Source organism: Agelaius tricolor, unplaced genomic scaffold (assembly GCF_023055355.1).
Source record: "Agelaius tricolor isolate 1412-34295 unplaced genomic scaffold, bAgeTri1.0.p SCAF_44, whole genome shotgun sequence".
NCBI lineage: Eukaryota > Metazoa > Chordata > Aves > Passeriformes > Icteridae > Agelaius > Agelaius tricolor.
Genome location: NW_027269304.1, coordinates 23,815 through 43,114, shown reverse-complemented (window position 1 = coordinate 43,114; position 19,300 = coordinate 23,815). Strand labels below are relative to the sequence as shown.

At 41.3% G+C, this 19,300-nt stretch overlaps 1 protein-coding gene across 1 annotated transcript; it reads right to left on the bottom strand.

Moving 5' to 3' along the window:
• Positions 1–3,310: 3,310 nt before the first annotated feature.
• Positions 3,311–12,905, bottom strand: PHAX (phosphorylated adaptor for RNA export). Its single transcript, XM_071455085.1, has 5 exons — positions 12,749–12,905; positions 10,028–10,647; positions 8,176–8,296; positions 6,263–6,346; positions 3,311–5,220 (listed from the first exon to the last, which is right to left on the bottom strand). Exons 1-5 carry the CDS (start codon positions 12,842–12,844, stop codon positions 4,951–4,953), a joined length of 1,191 nt encoding a protein of 396 aa, XP_071311186.1. The 5' UTR covers positions 12,845–12,905; the 3' UTR covers positions 3,311–4,950.
• Between the last annotated feature and the right edge of the window lie 6,395 nt (positions 12,906–19,300).

Sequence of the window (19,300 nt, the reverse complement as noted above, 5' to 3'; positions counted from 1 at the left end):
GAAACTCCTGGAGAAGGTCACTGCCAGAGCTGGCTGCTGAGCAGGGTGCTCCTGAGAGCCCAGGCAGTCAGGCAGAACCCAGGAAAATAAATCTTCAAGGTGAGGAATCCTGAAGACCAGACCCTTCTTCACCTGCTTGGTCCCTGATCTTTTCATTCCATCATTCTTCAAACTGCAGATTATTGCACTTTGCAGCTGTGGGGCTCAGGAATTCATCTGCTCTACACTCTTTTGGCTTAACTGGGGCATCCAAGCCTGCAAAAAGCTCCAGTCTTTTGAGAGGTACTGGGGATGTTCTGGCACAGAAACTCATCTTCAGTAACTTTCACTGGGGAGTATCTGGGTAAGGTAAGAAATCAGGCAGTTTGCAGATAACAGCTCAGAGGAATAACATTAAAAATAAAAACCAAATAATGCTGATATGTTAAATAGGCTCACCAGAAGGTGTTTCCTGTTCTTAAAGCATGGAAATAGTATTATAAGTAACTTCTGTAGAAAAGAAGGTTGTGTTAACCATAGATCTTTATCTACCACGACAGAAGTTCCTAATGGAGCAGCAACAAGGTGCAAGATAAATTTTATATATTTTCCTAAATAAATATAAATGCAATTTGTTTTTTAGATTTGACACTACTTAGGAAAAAACAAGATTGGGCTGCTACATAACTCCTGCACATCTACACAGACATTCTGATGTTCCACCAAAACTCTGAGTCCTAAATATTTTAGGTTGTCATATTCTTAAACAAGGAAAGCGTGTCAGCATAACAACAAATTGGTGGGGTTTTAAAATTATTTTTCTTTGTCGAGAAAGTACTCCACACAACAGTTTGGTGCAGTTTTGTATACCTTTGCATACTTGCATAGTATTCTGTCCCAGTTTGTTTTCTAAGAGGAAAAAGCAGCTCATGAGACTTCCAAATGGAAAAGCAATCACAGTTGCCCAACATCTGGAAATGGGAATGTGTGAGGATATCAATTAAAATTTCTCAAAGCTTTTTTTTTTTTTTTAGGTATTTCTTTCATCCTTGTGGTAAGGTCTCTCCTGGTGCTCCAAGACAGAATGGTCTTCCAGGATCTATTTTCCTCAGTTCTGCTCATTGAATAAAGATATTTTAATGGCTGAAATGGTATCAGTATAAAACTCGTCAGTGGTAACTAAACATCAAATGTAAAATAATGACCGTAAATAGCTGTACTATCCATTGGGGGAGAAAACCAAAACCCAAACACCATTAATCAGCGATGGAACAAATGAAAAATCCAGACTGAAAACTAAAAAAGTGAAACTTCCACAGAAAAATGAGAATACTTTTCAAAGGGATTATGTCTTAAACAACAATGCTGATATATATTGAGTCACTAGTAAGTTTTTAATTAATAAAGCGTTCTATTTGGGGAAAAGTTTTCAAGATCGTATTTTTTTTCTGTATGCATTTAATGATACAAAATTGGTGTTTTGATAGTACGGTCTGAGTTAAGGGGATAAATAATGAGCATTGTCATACTAAAGTTTTATGACTCATAAAAACTCAGAATTTAAAAAAAACCCTCAAGAATTGTCTTTATTACTCAGTCTATGACTTCACCTTTTCTCTGAAAAAATACAACGGATTTAAAATGTCATGATTAATACAATCATCTCCTTTTCCCGTCACCTTTATACCTTGAACTGTGAAATTTCATGCTTGGTTGAGAATTTTGGTTTGGAACAGCAGTTAATAAGCCCAGAGAGCATAAGAACACCTTAATGAGATCACCTACTTGGAAGGGGAAGGAGAATCTGTAAAATTGCAATTATACTTCAAATGATGCCTTCAAGATCCACAGTTAAACTGAATCATTAATAAGCTATTTTTTCCAGTTGTACCAAAAATCACTGGAATTTTGGATGCAAGGTAGCAAAAGGTCTTTGGTTATAAACAAGCTTTGTGTTCCCAGACCAAAGCACATTTCCCTCATTTTTTCATCATCTTCTTTGGGTATAACAGAGATGGCTCATTATGCTGGTAAAGTTTATGGGATGGAGGGTGATGTCTGTACCAGCAGTACAGAGTGTTTATTTCCAGAAAAAATAATGCCTCAACTTCTGCTTATCAGAGAAACCTGAAGAGCTCAAACCCCAACCTGTTTTGCTTGCATTTTTTTGTCTGCAGAACATCAGCTACCAAAACTGACACAGATCTGCTCCCAGACAAAAAACCAAGATCCCTGTGCAGGGATCAGCCCAGGAAAACTGAAGGTGATCAATTAGGAGCTGGGAGATAAATTCTGTCTCAACTGCAGCACCACACAGAAACTGGTGCTGCTTAATGCAGCCTGTTTGATACCAAACACAAGACTGCTGGTGGACCAAGCCTCAAGACTTGGCTACTCATCATCTTGAACTGGCTTGGCTTCTGGAAGGGCTCCACTGAAAGCCAGGGAAAATAGACAACAACCACGAGGTAAGAAAAGGTCTCTTGGACACTGTGAGGAAACTGAACCGTGGAATGATTCCAACAGTCATGGGAAAGAGTGGGAATCGGGTATGGAAAAGTGCCATGGATCTGGGGAATAGACCATGGCTGGGCTGGAAGCTCTCTCCTGAGAAATGCCTGCATTACAGTTTTATCTGATCACACCACTTGGATGTGTCTCTTGGATATATCTTTATAAGCATAAAACTAGAAGATTAAATAAAGGTTGTTATCAAAGTATCTGTTTTTTCTTCAGGGGCACATGGACAACACCTTGTGCTCTCTATTCGTCCTGTAACCTGATGTTTTTCAAGGTAGCTCTTATTGACAAAAATATAGCATTCTCTTATTAACAAAACTATAGCATTCTCATGAAAATAAACTGCAGATGTAGTAGTGGTAACAGTAACTGAACCGTGGAATCTGCTGAGTTGGAAGGGACCCTCCAGTCCAGCTCCTGGCCCCAACAATCCCACCCTGTGCCTGTGTCCAAACACTCCCCGAACTCTGTCAGGTTTGGTGTTGTTACCACCGCCCTGGGAAACCTGTTCCAGTGCCCAACCACCCTCTGGGGGAAAAAACCTTTTCCTGATACCCAAACTAAACCTGAAAACCCCGACCCAGCTCCAGGTTTCAGGTCCTGTCACTGCTCAGCAGAATGAAGAGATCAGTGCCTGCCCCTCATCTTCCCCTCCTGAGGATTTTAAAGACTCCCCAGTGAGTCTCCCCTCAGTCTCAAAGTGCCCTCAGCCCCTAGGCCCCCTCTCCTGACCCCTCCCCATCCTCACTGCCCTCTCCAATTGCTTAAAGCCCATATCACCCTTTTGTTAAAGACAACACTTTACACACCATTTCAGTACCCCTTGCCTGGGAAATCAACGTTAGAAATATTAACATTAAAAAAATACACAGTGCAAATTACATAACGATAAAAAAGTTGCTTAAACCAACGTTACAATTTGCTGATTCTATCCAGAAAAGAGTTAAGACATATCCCCAAGCAGTTCCCAGAACCAGGATGAAATGGTACAGTCCCAAAGCAATTAAACAGCACAAAATTCTGTTTCCCATACAGGAGTTACCAGTTTACTCTGACCATCACTGGTTAGGAAAATTAATGAAAAAATAAGAATTTTTGTTATTTCAGCACGAGCAACTACTACCAGCAAAGGCATGCTGCACATCTGATTAACTTTTTAACAATTAGGAGCTCTGACATGTGAAACAGATAAAAAGCAGAAAAGTCAAAACCTAGGTTTAGTAAGGCAGGTAATGGAATGTGCTGTTATGTATAAGAAATGTTTCTTCAAATGCTGCAATCCTTTAAATGCCAGCTCTTGGCAGTACTGAATTGTTCAATCTTATAAACAGATTATGTGTTTTAGTGACACACTTTCCTTCTGAAACTCAAGGACTCAAATGTGAACAAAATTTATGGGCAAAAATTGGGCTGAATAGTGTCTACTCACGAAAAAAGCTACAACTTATTAGTGACAAAATACTTTAGACATAGAAATCAGTGTTGCACGTGTTCTTCAGCTATATTAAAAACAATACTCAACATAAAAATTGTTTTCGGCCGAACTAACAGACTACACAACACTCTCCTGCATCAAGTAAATAATAAAAAAAAAATATCCCCTGCAAGAGTCAGCACAGAAAAACTCCAGATGTTCTGCAAGCTGCACATTATCTCACTGCACACAGGAGGAGGACAGAAACAAGAACTGCAAGGAAAAGGGTTTGTATCTCCGTGGACAGACTAAAGACCTTTGAAGGGAACACAGCTCAGTAAAATCTCACTACTCTGAAGGCTTTCAGTTATATTTGTCTGCAAACATAAAGATCCATGGAACTTAGGTGTGTGTCTAATCATGTTTAGACAGAACAGATTGGAAGCTCAAGTCACCATTGGAACACAAAGATTGAAAATACTGCAGAAATCTGAAGCATACATTGCTCAATACTGCTTATTTACAAGGTTGTTATTCAAAGGTCACTGACCACTAAAATTGTTTCACAAACCAATCTGTTTTTACAGGTCTTAATCCTATAAATACTGTTTTTGTCAATACACGGCCACATTAAGAATATGATCATTTATATCAAGACTAAAATTATTCTGTTTTTTCTGTTCATCTGTAGTAAAGAGCATTGCTCACCTGATGACTTTGTGTACTTCAGCAAATTAAATGAGAAGTATTTGGTTAAAACATAGCCTTAACTCCTAAACCTAATGTGTGACTAGAAACACTTCCTAAGGTGATGCAGGGCTCTTACCTAGAAAAATCTTAACAGCTTCTGAGGACTCAGCAAACAAGTAACAGGACAATTAAAACTCTTTCATGCTGTTAAATTTAGCTAAGCATTACCTCCTGTTCTTCAGCATCAAGTACTCCCCCCATGCTTTGAAAACAAGAAGCCACGGGATTACAAGAAAGGCTCATTGAACATGTTTTTATAGAGACTCTGCTATCAGGAATATTAGTAACTAAAAGATCTCCAAATCGTGGGCGTTATCGATTTCAATGGAATCCTCAGGTTCCATCTTTGCCTCGTGGTGCCCTTCCTGCAGGTCCTCCAGGGAAGCCAGAGCCTCGTTTGTGTCGCTGGCAAAAGTCTCACGAGATGCATCATCATATTCCTGCAGGTTGAGCCCCTTGATGGCCTTCTTCATCTTCTTCCCCAGAACTTGTATCCTCCTCTTCTTGGCAGCTTTCTTGTTTTCGTACTCCTTCTGGTTTTCCAGATAGAATATTTCCTTGAGAGAAAACAAGTAAACAGGCAAAACATTTTTGCATATTCATTTTACTGGTATGTCATAAAAAAAAAAAAAAGAAAGTGAAGGACTAAAAAAGAAAATACAACAAATACTAGTCAATATTTAACTAAGCTACTTGCTATTGAGAGCAGAAGTGTGAGAAAAGACTGCACTTAAGGAAGAGGGGAAGAACAGAAAATTTACTTTTAATAGTGTAAAGTGATCAGCCTTGCAACTTCTAAAATTTTTTTCTGACCACTGCAAGCTATGAAAGGAAGTTGGAGTTTTATTTTCCTTTCTCTTTTTCTTTTCTTCAAACAATTTCAATGCTGACACAAAGTTGACTTTTTTCTCAATTCCCATTACCAGACTCTAGAAGGGTTTACAGAATTACCTGTATCGACCTATAAGCAAAATAAAAACTCTAACAAAAACTTTTTTAATAAAGTAGCATACACCACCAAAAAAAAAATTGGTATTTTCTCCACTAAGTTAAAAGAACTAAGAGAAATGATATTTACAAGCTTATAAAACTGATTTAAAGAGCACCACAGATGAGCCCAGTGAGCAATTCAGATCAGACCATCAACTGGTTTAATGAGAAATTCTGCCTGGTGCCACAGCTGGAGCTATACAGGACAAAAATATTCTACTGGGAGACCTGCATTCAATCCATGCACAATGACACAAAGCTCCAAGGGGAGAAACACCATGGTGACAGCTTTGCTGTAAAGAATACCAATCTACAAATCAGGAAAATCTAACATTTTCCTCTGCCAGACTCTACAACCTCATCTTCCTCAACAGGTTTTTGTGACTGGCAACATGCAAAAATGAGTTCTCTCTGCTTAAGAGTTAATGGCAATTTAATAGTTTTTGAGTAGATTTTTTTATATTTTGCCTGTCTTTTGAATGTGAAAGCCTGGTTTCAATGAAATACACAGTTACATTTGTTAGAAGTTAGAGAGTTTCAGTCGTGACATTTCTAGTAGGAGGAAAAAACCCAAATGAGAATGCACATTTGAATTCCTGACATTTTTACCTTGATTTTTTCTTCTTTGATGCTCGGTGTGTTCTTCAGCAGGTTTAAATAAACACCCCCAGGTGTTCTTCTCCTGGTGCCATTCTTAATAGGGAGAGAGGAAATTAGGAACAGCAAGCTTAATGCTAAGTGTTAGGGAAAAAAATAGCCTCTGAGGCAACACTCAATGTTGAGGCAGAATAAAGCCAATTTAAGTTCTGGTGTGTCAAATACCACACGAAAATAACCTTGGCTATGTCTCATTTGTGACTGAATTAGTCATATGAAGGTCAACAATCAGCCTGCTAAATCTGGACAGGAAAATAATGAAGTTACAAAAAAATTCCCTCAGAATATAATGTTAAATTGTTAAAACTACATACTAAAGCTGATTTTGGTAGAGAAGAAATGAAATACAAATAATATTCTAACTACTCTCACAGCTATCTGCAACAAGTTTATGCACTAGGTTAAACATTCAAAGCATTCCTAACACATAAGCTCAGTAAAATGTCTAAAACAAATCTAACAAAATTATGTTCATCCCAGTTTTTTTTTTTTTAATTATTTTCTGTGCTCAGAAATGCTACAACTTGAAAAATGCTGCAGGATTTTGCATTTCTGTTGAAAGCACAGGAAACACAACCTGCACTTTAAAATTCCTCCCCACCACATGTTTGACCCAGAAGCAGTGCATGGAAAGGGGCTCAGCTTTGAAACCCCTGTAAATTACAAGTGCTAATTATCATACTATTATTCAATTAAAATTTGCAGTATAAAACACTGCTTTTACTCCAGTAAAAAGTGGATGATACCAGTGCAAAGTGTGATACTTTCCTCATAAATAATGTACTCTATAATCTAAAAATTACGAGAAGAGGGATGGTCAGGTTTTAAGTAGGCTCTTGAAACAGCACATCTGAACATCTTTTTATCAGCTGCATTTCATGGTGCCTTTTGTGATCTGCCTTCTTTCAAAGAGTGTACCCTGATCTGCTCCCAAAGCAACCTGTGCCACCAGGAGCTGTGTCCCTTCATCTCCTCTGTTAAACACTTTTTTAATTTCAAGACAACAGAATGCTTCTAACACAACTAGCCAGCTGGAATTTGTTGCCTTTTGTTTTTTTGAAAGAGGAAGGTGTTTTTTTTTTTTGGTTTGGGGTTGGTTTTTTTTCTTTAGTTTATTTTGTTTTTGGTTTCTTTTTTAATTGTGTTCCCCTACTTGTTTTTAGCCTCCTCTCTAGTTCCAAGTGATGGAACTTAAAAATTGTAATCAAGTGAAAGCAATTCCTCATTCTCACCCACTTTTTCCTTACCCACAGCTTTTCTTACCCACTGTGCTTTTTGCACTGAGACTCATCATTTAACAAGAAAAATAACAGACCAGAAATGGACAACCTAACCAAGGAGTACAGGGTTTTTTAACACTATTTTTAACAGTTATCAGTGCCCAGTCTTGCTCTCCTGATACACAAGCCAGTGGCTCCCTAATAAAGGTAACAGTTTTCCTTTTGGGAGTTATTCTGAAACCGGGATGTTGAAAATGCTGGGTTTTATTCAAACCTGAGAATCCTTCATCCTCAATGACGAGGGAAAGATTCCAAGGAGAGCCACAGTAACAGACACAGCATTATCCTTGCAAATCAGACACCATTCTCAGCACAACAGCCTGGGTAATTTCCAGGTTCACTCACCTCATGGTTTGCTCAAATCCTGCTGGAAGGTTACACAGATAATTTTTTTAGGGGTTATACAAATTATTTTTTTATGTTTATTAGGGGAGTCTCATGGCAAGGGAAGGCCATGAAACTCCAGGGGAATGTGCCCAGCATGAGAAACTTGTGTGAAAATTCTACAAGTAGTGAAAATTCCACAAGGAAAGAGCTGCTGCCCTGCCCATCCCTGGCAAACCCACAGGATGACATTTTCCTTACCACGATGAACAGTCCACCATTCTGCTCTACTTCAGCTGTTTCCATCAGCAGCTCGATGGCTTTTCTCTTCCCAATTATTTTCACTACTCGAGCAATTAAGTCTTTCTTTGGCTCACAAAGTCTGAACAGAGAGGGAAAAAAAAAAAAAAAAAGGCACATTTACTGTCAGAATAATTCCTTGAGTATAACTGACTGTGGAACTTCCACAATGAATAATAATTAATTTTGTGCTGAAGAGTCTATGCGTTCAAATTTGTTTAAATGGTTTACTGAATCAGATTTCAAAATACTGAGCTTCTGAAGCATGTTTTTTCCCTGAAGCATGGATTTTTAAAACTTGTTTCAATGAAAATGCCTTGAGTGGTTAATTTCCTTCTATTGATGAGTAAAATATCAAACCAAATACGAAACTGCAAAGACCTGCATAAATCAAAATATAAAAGCTTCTTGTGCATTTAACAGTTAAAATTAACTTTTTACAGTTAAATCAGCAACTGGAGAAAGCAGGAAGTATAAAAGTTCCCCTGTATCATGTGCCATTTCAGTCAAACCTACATAACAAAGAAGAAATCAGCTTATTGACTGATCTACGATTATCAATAAAAAGCAAACAAAACAACAAAAATTACACTACAACCAGTATTGTATTTATACAGCTCAGTGCCACTGCTACTACAATTAGAAAAAAGAGGCTTCTGGCCTATTTCAGTGAAGCTTTATACAACAAAAAGGAGTTTATTGAAAGAAATATGCTTGAACTTTTCAAATTAAGAAATAAGAAACTACCCTGAACTATTAACAGCATTAATAACTAATGAAATAATACTACATGCATAAAAACAACTATGACTAATAAACCCAATCCTTGTCCAAGTCTTACTTACATGTCAAGCTAAGTGTCAGTAAATCTAAGTCTTGTTTCCCATTTAATGTAATTTTCTTCCCTTGCACAAGTAAAAGAGGAGTGTGGCAGTTTAACTCCATCCAAAACACTGCACTGCCCAGTAATCTACAGTTTCAAAGGTTAAAACCAGATTTTTGTGATAACCACAGCATTAGTGTCAACCTCGAAACAAGCACTGGGAATTTCCCAAAAAAGCCACTACTAAATCTGTATAATGAGAAGCAGTATTTTTCCTTGCCCTGTTCCCAAACAACAAACTATCCTAGTGGCTCTGTAAATAAAAATATAAAAATTCGAAGAAACAGGCAGTATTATTTGGATGTTTCTGCAAGATCACCAGCCACTGTGATGCATTTTCATCCCAGGATTTTGGAAAAGCCTTTTGTCATCTTTATGCCTTGAGAAGGCTGACCTAGAAGTGAGTCTAGACAGAATTAAAGAATGAAGTAGGGATTTTTTAAAAGGCCTCAGTGGATACACCTTGGGCAGCACAGGAGCCCAGCCAGGGCTACACCCCAGGTGAACCCAAAATGGTCACAAAAATCGACAACCAGTCATGGGGTCTCCCACTTTTATAGGTTTTGGTCTATTTGCATATTGGAGTTAATTGTCCAATTCCAGCTCCAGCCCATGCAGTCCCACCCTGCTTGTTTTTCTCTCTCCAGCCCACGTTGTTTGTGCTCTTGCCTGAGATTTGGATCATCTGTCATTGGTCCCCAGCTACAGAAGGAATTGTTTTGTTTCCCTATTCTGTGCAGAGAGCTCACCATCCCCCAATGTGAAGCTGAGAAGAACACACTAAAGCAGCACAGAATCTGAAAAATAGAAAAGCCAAAACCTGAGGCATCAATCTGGTGCGGCACCTCATTTAGCAGCAGGGGACCTTTCCCCCCACTTCTTTCTAGCAGCCACCAATACTTAGTGAAGACGCACCACTATTTAACTCACCGATAAGCAATTTCATCTGCCACTTTTTCCTCTGAATCTTCCTCTGTGATCTCATACCTTCCCTTGTATCTCATCTCCTGCCTTTCCCCCAGTCTGTCTTTCACGGGCCGCTTCCGTTTGAGGAAGCCCTGCCCGTTCTCCTCCTCTGCTGGACACGTCTTCTTGTCATCGTGCATGTATTCATCCAGCTCCTTATCCAAAGTCTCTGCCTCCTTCTGCTGGGCCTCCTTCATCAGCTTTTTAGCCAGCAGGTAGTTGTAAGTCTCAGACTGCCTGCTCCTGTCAATTGAACCGTCCATGCCCAGAATCCCAAGCTCGGTCGCCACCGCATCCTGGTTCTGCTCCTGGAGCACGGCGCCCCAGATGTTGTTGACCTTCTTCCCGCGCACAGCAGTCTCTCTTTGGTGGCTCTGGCTGAGCTGGAAGGGCTCGGGTTTGGCAGGGGAGAAGTTGAAGCACTTCTGCCTCTTCCTCTTCCACAGGCAGCTGTCGTCGTCGGAGTCGGAGCCGCTCTCCTCGCTGGAGTCCAGGCTCTTGGTGGTCCTGTAAGGAACACTGGGAGCACAGGATGAGAGGCTGCTCTGGAAGGGCCTGCAGGAATCACTGCCAGCATGCAGCTTCTGCAATTAAAAATCCAATTGAAACCCATTACTCATGAGAATTAGAAGAGCTGTCAAGTTGTCGATTGGCTAAAATACATAATTCTGGCCCTTGTGGCCATGCAGATCTCCATGAGCATCTCTTGGGCCACAGCACAGGAGCATCCTTTGAAACTCCTGCATTTTGAGTGCAGGAGCATGAAATAGAGCATGGCTGACACTGAAAAACATCAGGAGCTGCTCTTCCCCTCAGGGCAAACTTTGCTGAGCAAAATTTATTACAGAACTGGAAAAGTGGTGAATATGTGCAAACTGGGCAAGATGCACAGCAGGCTCTAAGAACAGGAAAATACCAGAACAACCCAGCAACCTACCAGAGCTTTGTCTAACATCAGAGAAGTTAATAACATCTCTGCAGTTTTAAGTGAGAAGACCAAATGACCAAAAATAAACTCCAAAACCAAACCCACAGTACTGGGATGGTGCTCAGACTAAGAATGTTCTGTGATCCTGGCTCAGTCAGGACAGCACATGACCAACCTGGGGACAGCAGAACCTTTACAGAACCACCCATTTTTCCTCCTTTAAACTAACAAGACACCATGGATTAACTATGTCTAATGAATTAGAACACCCCCCCCCACCAAAAAATCATTCCACTGATATACAAATACTGAAGAAATGCTTTTACTCCTAATTCCAGTTATTCCCTGACTGATTCCTTATCATAAAGTTATATGCTGTCCCATTATCTTTCAATATAAGATCTCTTCCTTCACTTTCAGGTGAAATGAAAATTCTTTCTTTAGTCTTACTGTTTTCATCGACACGGTGCTGTTTCTTCTTTCTCCAAACAGAAAAGGGAAGTATTCAACTTACCACGTTATGAAATACAAACTTTTAACTTCAAGTGTAATGCAAAAACCCCAAACACAGCATAAATAAAAAAAGACTGAACATTTCTGTAAAAAACTTCTTTTTTCGCTTCATTTCTCAGAACTATATCGCAAAGATCAAAATGACTAGAGAAAATAAAATTTGTTACGCATACAGTGTCACACAGTGATCTTTGAAATCTTTCTCTGTCTGTGCACTGCCGTGAATACCTCAAACTCTCAGTACGAATTCCTCACAGAATAAGTTCCTCACATCCTCTGAGAATCACAGACTGGTTTGGATTGGGAGGCACCTCAAAGCCCATCCAGTGCCACCCCTGCCATGGCAGGGACACCTCCCTGCTCCAGCCCCAGTGTCCAGCCTGGCCTTGGGCAGTGCCAGGGATGCAGGGGCAGCCCCAGCTGCTCTGGGCACCCTGTGCCAGGGCCTGCCCACCCTGCCAGGGAACAATTCCTCATTGCCAAGATCCCAGCCAGCCCTGCCCTCTGGCACTGGCAGCCATTGCCCGGCTGCTGTCCCTGCAGCCCTTGGCAATTGTCCGTGTCCATCTTTGCTGCAGCCCCTTCAGGCCCTGCCAGGCCACCCTGAGCTCAGGCCAAAGCTTCTCCTGCCCAGGTGAGCAATGGCAGCTGTGCCAGCCTTTGCTGCCGGCAGAGCTGCTCCATCCCTCTGCCCGTGCTGGAGCCTCCTCTGGCCTGGCTGCAGCAGCTCCAGCTCCTTGCTGGGCTGGGGACTTCGGAGGGAGGGGACATAAGGAGACACAGAGAGACACGGGGACAGCGCTGGCATCTCTACCCAGACACGGAGAGCCGCGGGGTGCTGGTGCTGGCAGCCGGCAGCGCTCGGGGCTCTCCTGCGCGGTCACCCGGCCGCTCTCCCTCACGGTCGCCGCTGTCCCCATTGTTCCCGCGCACCACGCGGCTCCGCGGGGAGGCCCCGGCGGTACCGGGGAGGGACAGCCAGCAACGCAGGGACAGCCACCAGCGCAGCGACAGCCATCAGCGCAGCGACAGCCACCAACGCAGGGACAGCCACCAACGCAGTGACAGCCAAGCCAGCAGCCCCGGGAGAGGCCACTAAGTCCCGGGAGAAGCCACCAGCCCGGGAACGAGTGCCCCACAGCCGGCAAAACCCCCTGAGGCGCGGCCTCCGCGGCCTTCCCGCCCCGCAGCGCTCCTGGCCCGGAGCTCCCCGGCCCGGCGCTCCGGCCGCTGCCCACCCTCACCTGTTCGGGGGAGCCGGCGCCGGGCATGTCCGCGTCGGAGCCCGAGAGCTCGCCGTCCTCCACGTCGCCGTCCATGCCCCGCAGCTCCTGCGCCATGTCCCGGCGGAAGGGAGGAGCGCGGTGGCGGGGCGGGACAGAGCGTCCGTCCGGGGCCGGGCCGGCCGCGGCTCCTCCTTCCCGGCTCCTGCCCTGTGGAAATCTGTTGGGAAGGATGGAAGTTTGACAAGAAAGTCTCACAGATATGTATGCCTAGCAGAAAGATTTTTAAATGTAGAGTCTGATGAAGGAATAGAGATGGAAGCAAGTTTTGATATGGAAGAAAAGAATTGCTGAGCCAGTCTGACTGCATAACCAAGGAGGCAAAGGGTGTGTGAGTTAGAAGGGGTTTTTATGGCTTAGAGCAAAGGATAAACCCACCTCAAACAAGAAAATGTTTTTACCAAGCAGAAAGATAGCACGGGCAAACCAGCCAGCAAAGTTGCAAGAAGAAAAAAGGTCTCTTTTCTTGCAGGTTTCCACTGCAAGAAAACTGAATAACAACTTCTAGCTTAAACTGTGACATACTAACTTTTAGTGATTGGAGAACAGTAACATGAATATGGTAATTATAGTAGTTATGATAGGCTATAGATAAAAGTTAAGGTATAGATTGGTTCTACTGTATGAAGATGCTCAGCAAAGAAAAGTCTAGAATGCATTGTGACCAAAAGAAAAGTCTATAATGCATTGTGACCAAAGCCAAAGGGTCTCCAGGCCTGCCTGCAGCTGGAGCTGACAGCTGTGAGCACAGGCTCTGTCACCCACGACCCTGGACTGCTGTAACCTCTTGGATGGAACAAACTGCATTTTGGAGAGCCCCATGGAGTCCCACATCTCTCATTTAGGCTCTTACAGAAGTGCCTCTTATTGCCAGCCGGGGGTCTCTGTACAAATCATGAATGGGACGGGACTGCTGTGGAACGTGCCTTGAGCTGTTTGATTTTCCAGCATCAGTCTCATTACATGGTTATGACAATGGGAAGATGCCACCAGCTCACATCCCAGGCAGCAGACAAAGAACTTAATGTTACAACTCACTTTATAAGTTTTTTGACCAATCCCACAAAGCAAAAGCACATTGACAGTAGCTCTATCCAACCACTATAAGCACAGGTACCTTTGGTTAAACAATGCCTGCTTATTTCAAATACAATACCTGCTTGTAAGCCTTAAAACACAATGCACAGAGCTCCATTATTAAGCTTCAAACTTCCTAATATCTTGCTAGATAAACTTTTCTGTAGCTTACAGAGTTATTCTAGACAAGTGTTAATACACAGACCATTGTTCTATTTTTCCTCGCTTTTCTACTTTTTAAATAATTTTTCTGCTGACCTATCTCATGGCTGCTGCTTAGCTCTAATCATATATCTACTGTCTCTGGGGCCTGCCTTTTGCAGCTTTCCCAAACCCCTCTGATTTTGTGGATTCCCACACCTCATGCTGGAAGGAAGCAGGGTGTTATTGGCCTTACAGTGTGCCCCAGGTGGCCTGTGGGGCTCTGGGATGCTCGGCACAAGCATTGTGGGGTGTGGGATGTGGAGAGTTTGCTTCAAGGCGAGTGTTCTTTGGGGTGGATTCTCGGTGTGAAAAATGCTTATCTTGTGATTGGCTTTTCACAAATGTTAAAATGAATATTAAATGCACTGTGTTAGAAAGTAATGCTGTATTAATTCTCTTTAAGTAGTGTGGTAAATACAATTTTAGGTTATAACAAAATGTTAAAATAGAAACTATGCTATGTAGGATGCTTTTTTTCTAAAGAAAGGACTTGCATTGAGACAGCAGCCACAGGACACCTGAATCTTTCAGAGAAAGATAATTTATTGCCCCATTATCAGAAGAAACAAACTTCTTCCCACCTTGCTCAGCCAGGACAATGACATCAGGATTCAGAGGAAGAAGTTGACACAGACCAGACAGAATCCTGTGTTTGAATGGAATTTATGTATCATGTATGAGGTGTATGAATATGCAACAGGCTGTTGCTTTTAAGGGTTAATCCTCTGTTACTGTGTGTCCTTTTTTAGTTTTATGCTGCCCAGAAAAAGGTACCCGGATGTCCGTAACTCTTTGTTTCTATTGTCTCATATTGTCCTAATTCAAATAGTCCAAATCATTATTACTCTAATTGTATTACTATTTTTATAACCATTTTATTACTATTAAACTTTTCAAATTTTAAAAGCAAGTGATTGGCGTTTCTCACATCGGTGTGCTTTCAAGCCAGATCAAAAGAAAGGAGGTTCATTCTCGTCAGTGGCACGGGCAGCAGATGCACCCCGTAGTCAGGGGCATCCTGGAATTGGTAAGCTCAAAGGGTGTGGCAAATAAAGGTGTGGAGAAGACAAGGCTATGAAGGAATTAATTAGTGTGTATAAATGTCTCCAAGGCAGTTCCTGAGGAGATGGTGCCTCTGTTCAGTGGTGCCCAGTGATAAGGAGCAGTAAACTAAACCACTACAGGAGGGAGAAGTTCTTTCCTTGGAGGGGCAGAGCACTGAAATGGCTTCCCAGGAAGGTTGTGGAGTCTCCCAAATCCAACTAGATGTGTTCCTGTGTCACCTGGTGACCCAGCCTGGGCAGGGGGCTGGACTGGATGAGCTCCAGAGATCCCTTCCAGCCCCAACCATTCTGTGTTTCTTTATTAGAAGAACAAAGAGGACTTAGCATCCCCCACTCAAGGACATCTGGGAGCTAAGAAGCTTTAAGCTGATGGTATTATTGCATGGTAATACCAGTGCTCGAGGTACTATTAATTACTGATTGAGGAAAAAAGAAAAAACAAATCCAAGCAGATGCCTCATAATTCTTGAGCACATACCAGCTACTGGATAGGTACATTTTAACAAAAATAAAACAGCACAGTTGATAAATTTCTCCTACTGAAAATATCTTGGCTCCAGGAAAATAAACATAGCGGTGGTTTTCCTGTGAAGAGTTACATCACAGCTAGGCATTTATGGTCTTGGTGATGTGGCCCTGAACACTCAATACATTTAAGAGTGCAGTTTTTCACTCCCACCATTAACAGGCCCATGCATGCACACTGTTTTTCCTTTATGCATTTTAGACTCTCTTACCTGAGGACTGCAAACCATCAGTGCCTCGTTCAAAATCCTTGTTGTGGTCTAATTGGATTTTCAGTGCTTGGACACTTAACTGCAATGAAAATCACTGGAAGCTACTTCTCATTATCAATTAGCCATCCTCATTATCAGTTATCCAGTCAGGCCTTTGTAAACCCTACTTGACATTTTTCTGCACCTTAGGACAGGTACTTAAAAATTTCACTCCTGGACTTAAATTTCCTACTGTCTTGAAAAGCACAAAGTTGAAGAAAGAACAGGAACAGTTAAAGCTCCTTCCCTGTTTGGTCCCTCAGGACACTCATGTTGCAGTGCTTCAGAATTATTCAAGATACCCAGTGAAAATGAGATAAATTATAGCGTGCTTCTTTCTGTGCTGTTCTCACCTGATTTCCCATTGTGTTTAATGATGCATAGCACTGCACACATCCTCTTCTGCCAAAAAGCTGTACTTGCAATTAAATAATATCTGTGGGATTTCTCTGGGTTACAGGGAGTTCCTGGGTTGAAGTTAAGGGGAACTGTGGAACAGGGAAAATGTAATCCTCCAGTAACTCACATGAAGGAGTTCTCTATGTCAGCATAACCTGTACACGGCGCTGAGCAAAAACCACAAAGAAGCCACCACAACTTCCAGTTTAAGTTCAGAAAAATAATTTATTTGGGCACTTCGTCAAAATGTTCAGAAGCAGGCCCAATAAGATAAATCAGATAACAGTAGGATTTACCTAAAAAAACCCCAAACAAACAAAAAACCCAAAAAAAGCCAGTTGATTCACAACCCCATATCTTGATTTCCTAAATGAACATTCTGTATTGAGACGTCTTCCTATCTCCATCTTTAATGCAGCTGTAAAGAACATTTTGTTTTCTCACTTCAGGCATTGTAGGGATGGTAGGCAAGACCTTGGGAAAGAGCAGAGAAATTCTTGGTTAAACACCAATTTCAATCATGGTCTCCTCAATGTCCTTGTTTGCACACCTCCAGTTTTCCCCTTACCAAAACCAGCTAAGCTGACAGAAAAAGATTAAAAAACACCCTTTTGATTGAGCATATCACCTTCAAAATATCACCTCCAAAAATAATTTAATCTATTATATCATATTATCGTATAATGATTAGACTCAAAGATCAGATAATCAAGTAGTTTATGCCAGCCTGCAGCTGCTCTCTGTTGTGCTACTGCAGTTTTGTGTGAGTGGAGCCTCATCACTGTAGGTCCAGATAAGGCTCAGAAGATTCATCTCTGATTGAAGAAGAAGCTTCATTCTGAGAAGAGAGAGGCCTGCCGAGTTTGTAGCAAGCACATTTCATGTCTATGAAAACAAAATGTGCAGTATTTTTAAGACCAAGTTGAATAAATTGTGGGAAATTACTCCCTCCCTGCTCTGGTGGAGTATGGACTCCTTGCAGCTGTGACTCATGACAATACCAGTTTACCTTTTACTGGCTGCACAGAGAGGGTGCACAAATTTCAGAAAATGTCACCTAATCTCTTTGTGAAATCCATTCTGGTTTTTCTGCCCTGATGAGCATGTCAAACAGATGGAGAATATTTATTTCAAGGTGTACGTTTAATTAAAGCAACCGAGGTCGTCATGGCTTCTTCACCTCATCATGAACTGAATTCACAAGAGAAATTGCTCTTAACTCCTCCAGGATTTTTTTTTTTTTTAAAGAATCTAGTTGGTGGTGGTAAAACTAAACAATCTGTTCAGCAGGCACAGTATGTCCCTAGCCCAACAGGATGTTCACTTGGAAAGGGCATCATTCAGGAACACTTGTGCTCCTTAGGATGGAGCTAAACCTTGAGAAAGGGTGCAGCAACCTGATGCTTTTCATCTGTGCTTCCACTGGATGAAAGATAGGTTTAGTTTACCTGAAAAATAATGCAGAAACTTTTCAGATAATCACAGTTCTGTGTCATAAGTGTTCATCCTCCCACTCTGACTCCAGCACTGCAAATACCTGTTTTTAAAAGCCATGAATTCCTGAGATGTAGGCGGCGTGCCAGGGTGTTACCATCCTCAATGTGGCTTTGAAACAGAACAGCAAAAATGTTCTCAGTGCTTCCTTTTGCAATAGGATTTGTTCAATTAAATACTTTTTGGTTTATGCAGCTAGTCAAAACACTTAAAAAAAAAAAAGAAATACACAAGCCTACAAATATCAGTAACAAACTAACAAATACCTATGTTAAGAGAAGGCTTTTACAATGCCAGTTGGTGAAAATTAAACCCTTCTGATACATTTGTAATGTGCAATTGTGAAATCCCAGTGAAAATTTAATCCTTTAAAGTGGTCATAAACTGAAGGAGATGAAGATGCACACAGGCACAAGAAGTGCATGTGAAGCCATCTCGTGGGTTTTCATAAGGAGAGTTTTCAGCTTTTTAGGAATAGAGGGGTAGAGATGTTTGAATGTGGAGTGGTTTTTTGGTGTGGGTGTGTGGGGGTCTTTTAAATTGTATCTTTTAAAAAATTAAAATCTTTTGGGGGTGTTTTGTGGTTGCTGTTATTGTTGCTGTTGATGTTTGTGGGGTTTTTTTTTGGTTGGGTTTTTAAATTTTTGTTGTTGTTGTTGTTGTTTCTGACTATCCTACTCTGTTACAATTAATTTGCAGGAAATTTAATTAATTTAAATTCCAACATCAAGTCAAGCCTGTTTTGCCTATAAAGCAGATAAGTAATTTCTCTGGCTCCATCTTAATTTTTTTTCTATTTTCCTCACCTGTCCTTCCTGTGCCAGTGATAGAGCACTTGGGGGCCGGCAAAGGTCAACCCACCACAGAAACCAGTCTCAGACCTAATCTCACTTAGAACTCTTACTTAATCAGCAATTGGCAGTTTTTCTATTTGCATTCAATATTTTCTTCCTAGCACATCTTTTATTATTATGCACAGCATTGCTGTCTTATGTGACCCAAAGGCTGCATAAAAAAGAGTTTAATTGAAGTTTTATGAAACAGAAAGAAGTTCTGGAAAAACTTTTTGACTTCAAATGTGCTCTCACAAGTGTTTGGTTTCACTAAAGAGTTAGTAAAGGTTAATTGCTAACTGATAAAAATATGTGAGCAGCAAGGCAAAATGAGCCTTGTCACTCTATCAAAGGGTTTCACAGGCATTAATACAATCATTGTAGCATGTTAAAAAATGTATTAAACCTTTGCACTTGGAAATAGACAATTATTAACTCATTAAACAGAACTTGTAACAATGCTCACAAAGGCTGTCATTTATCAATAGCACAGATGTGCCACATTTAGATGAAAGAGATCCAACAGGAAACAGATTGTAAAGTGCCAAAATATTTAATTTTTTTCCAGTGCATTCCAGTAACCGTAAAGCAACTAAGTGAACCTGAAAATGTTGGAGGTTTTTGTTATGTTTTGTGTTGATTGCTCCCAAAGTAAATACTGATTTG

What these genes read in the sequence shown, in the direction of transcription:
- PHAX (XM_071455085.1), bottom strand. Translation starts at nt 12,844, where the DNA reads ATGGCGCAGGAGCTGCGGGGCATGGACGGCGACGTGGAGGACGGCGAG. An exon ending in GCGCCGGCTCCCCCGAACAG is followed by an intron (nt 10,648 to 12,748) that starts GTGAGGGTGGGC and finishes TTTTAATTGCAG; the next exon opens with AAGCTGCATGCTGGCAGTGA. An exon ending in ATGGTGGACTGTTCATCGTG is followed by an intron (nt 6,347 to 8,175) that starts GTAAGGAAAATG and finishes CTCCCTATTAAG; the next exon opens with AATGGCACCAGGAGAAGAAC.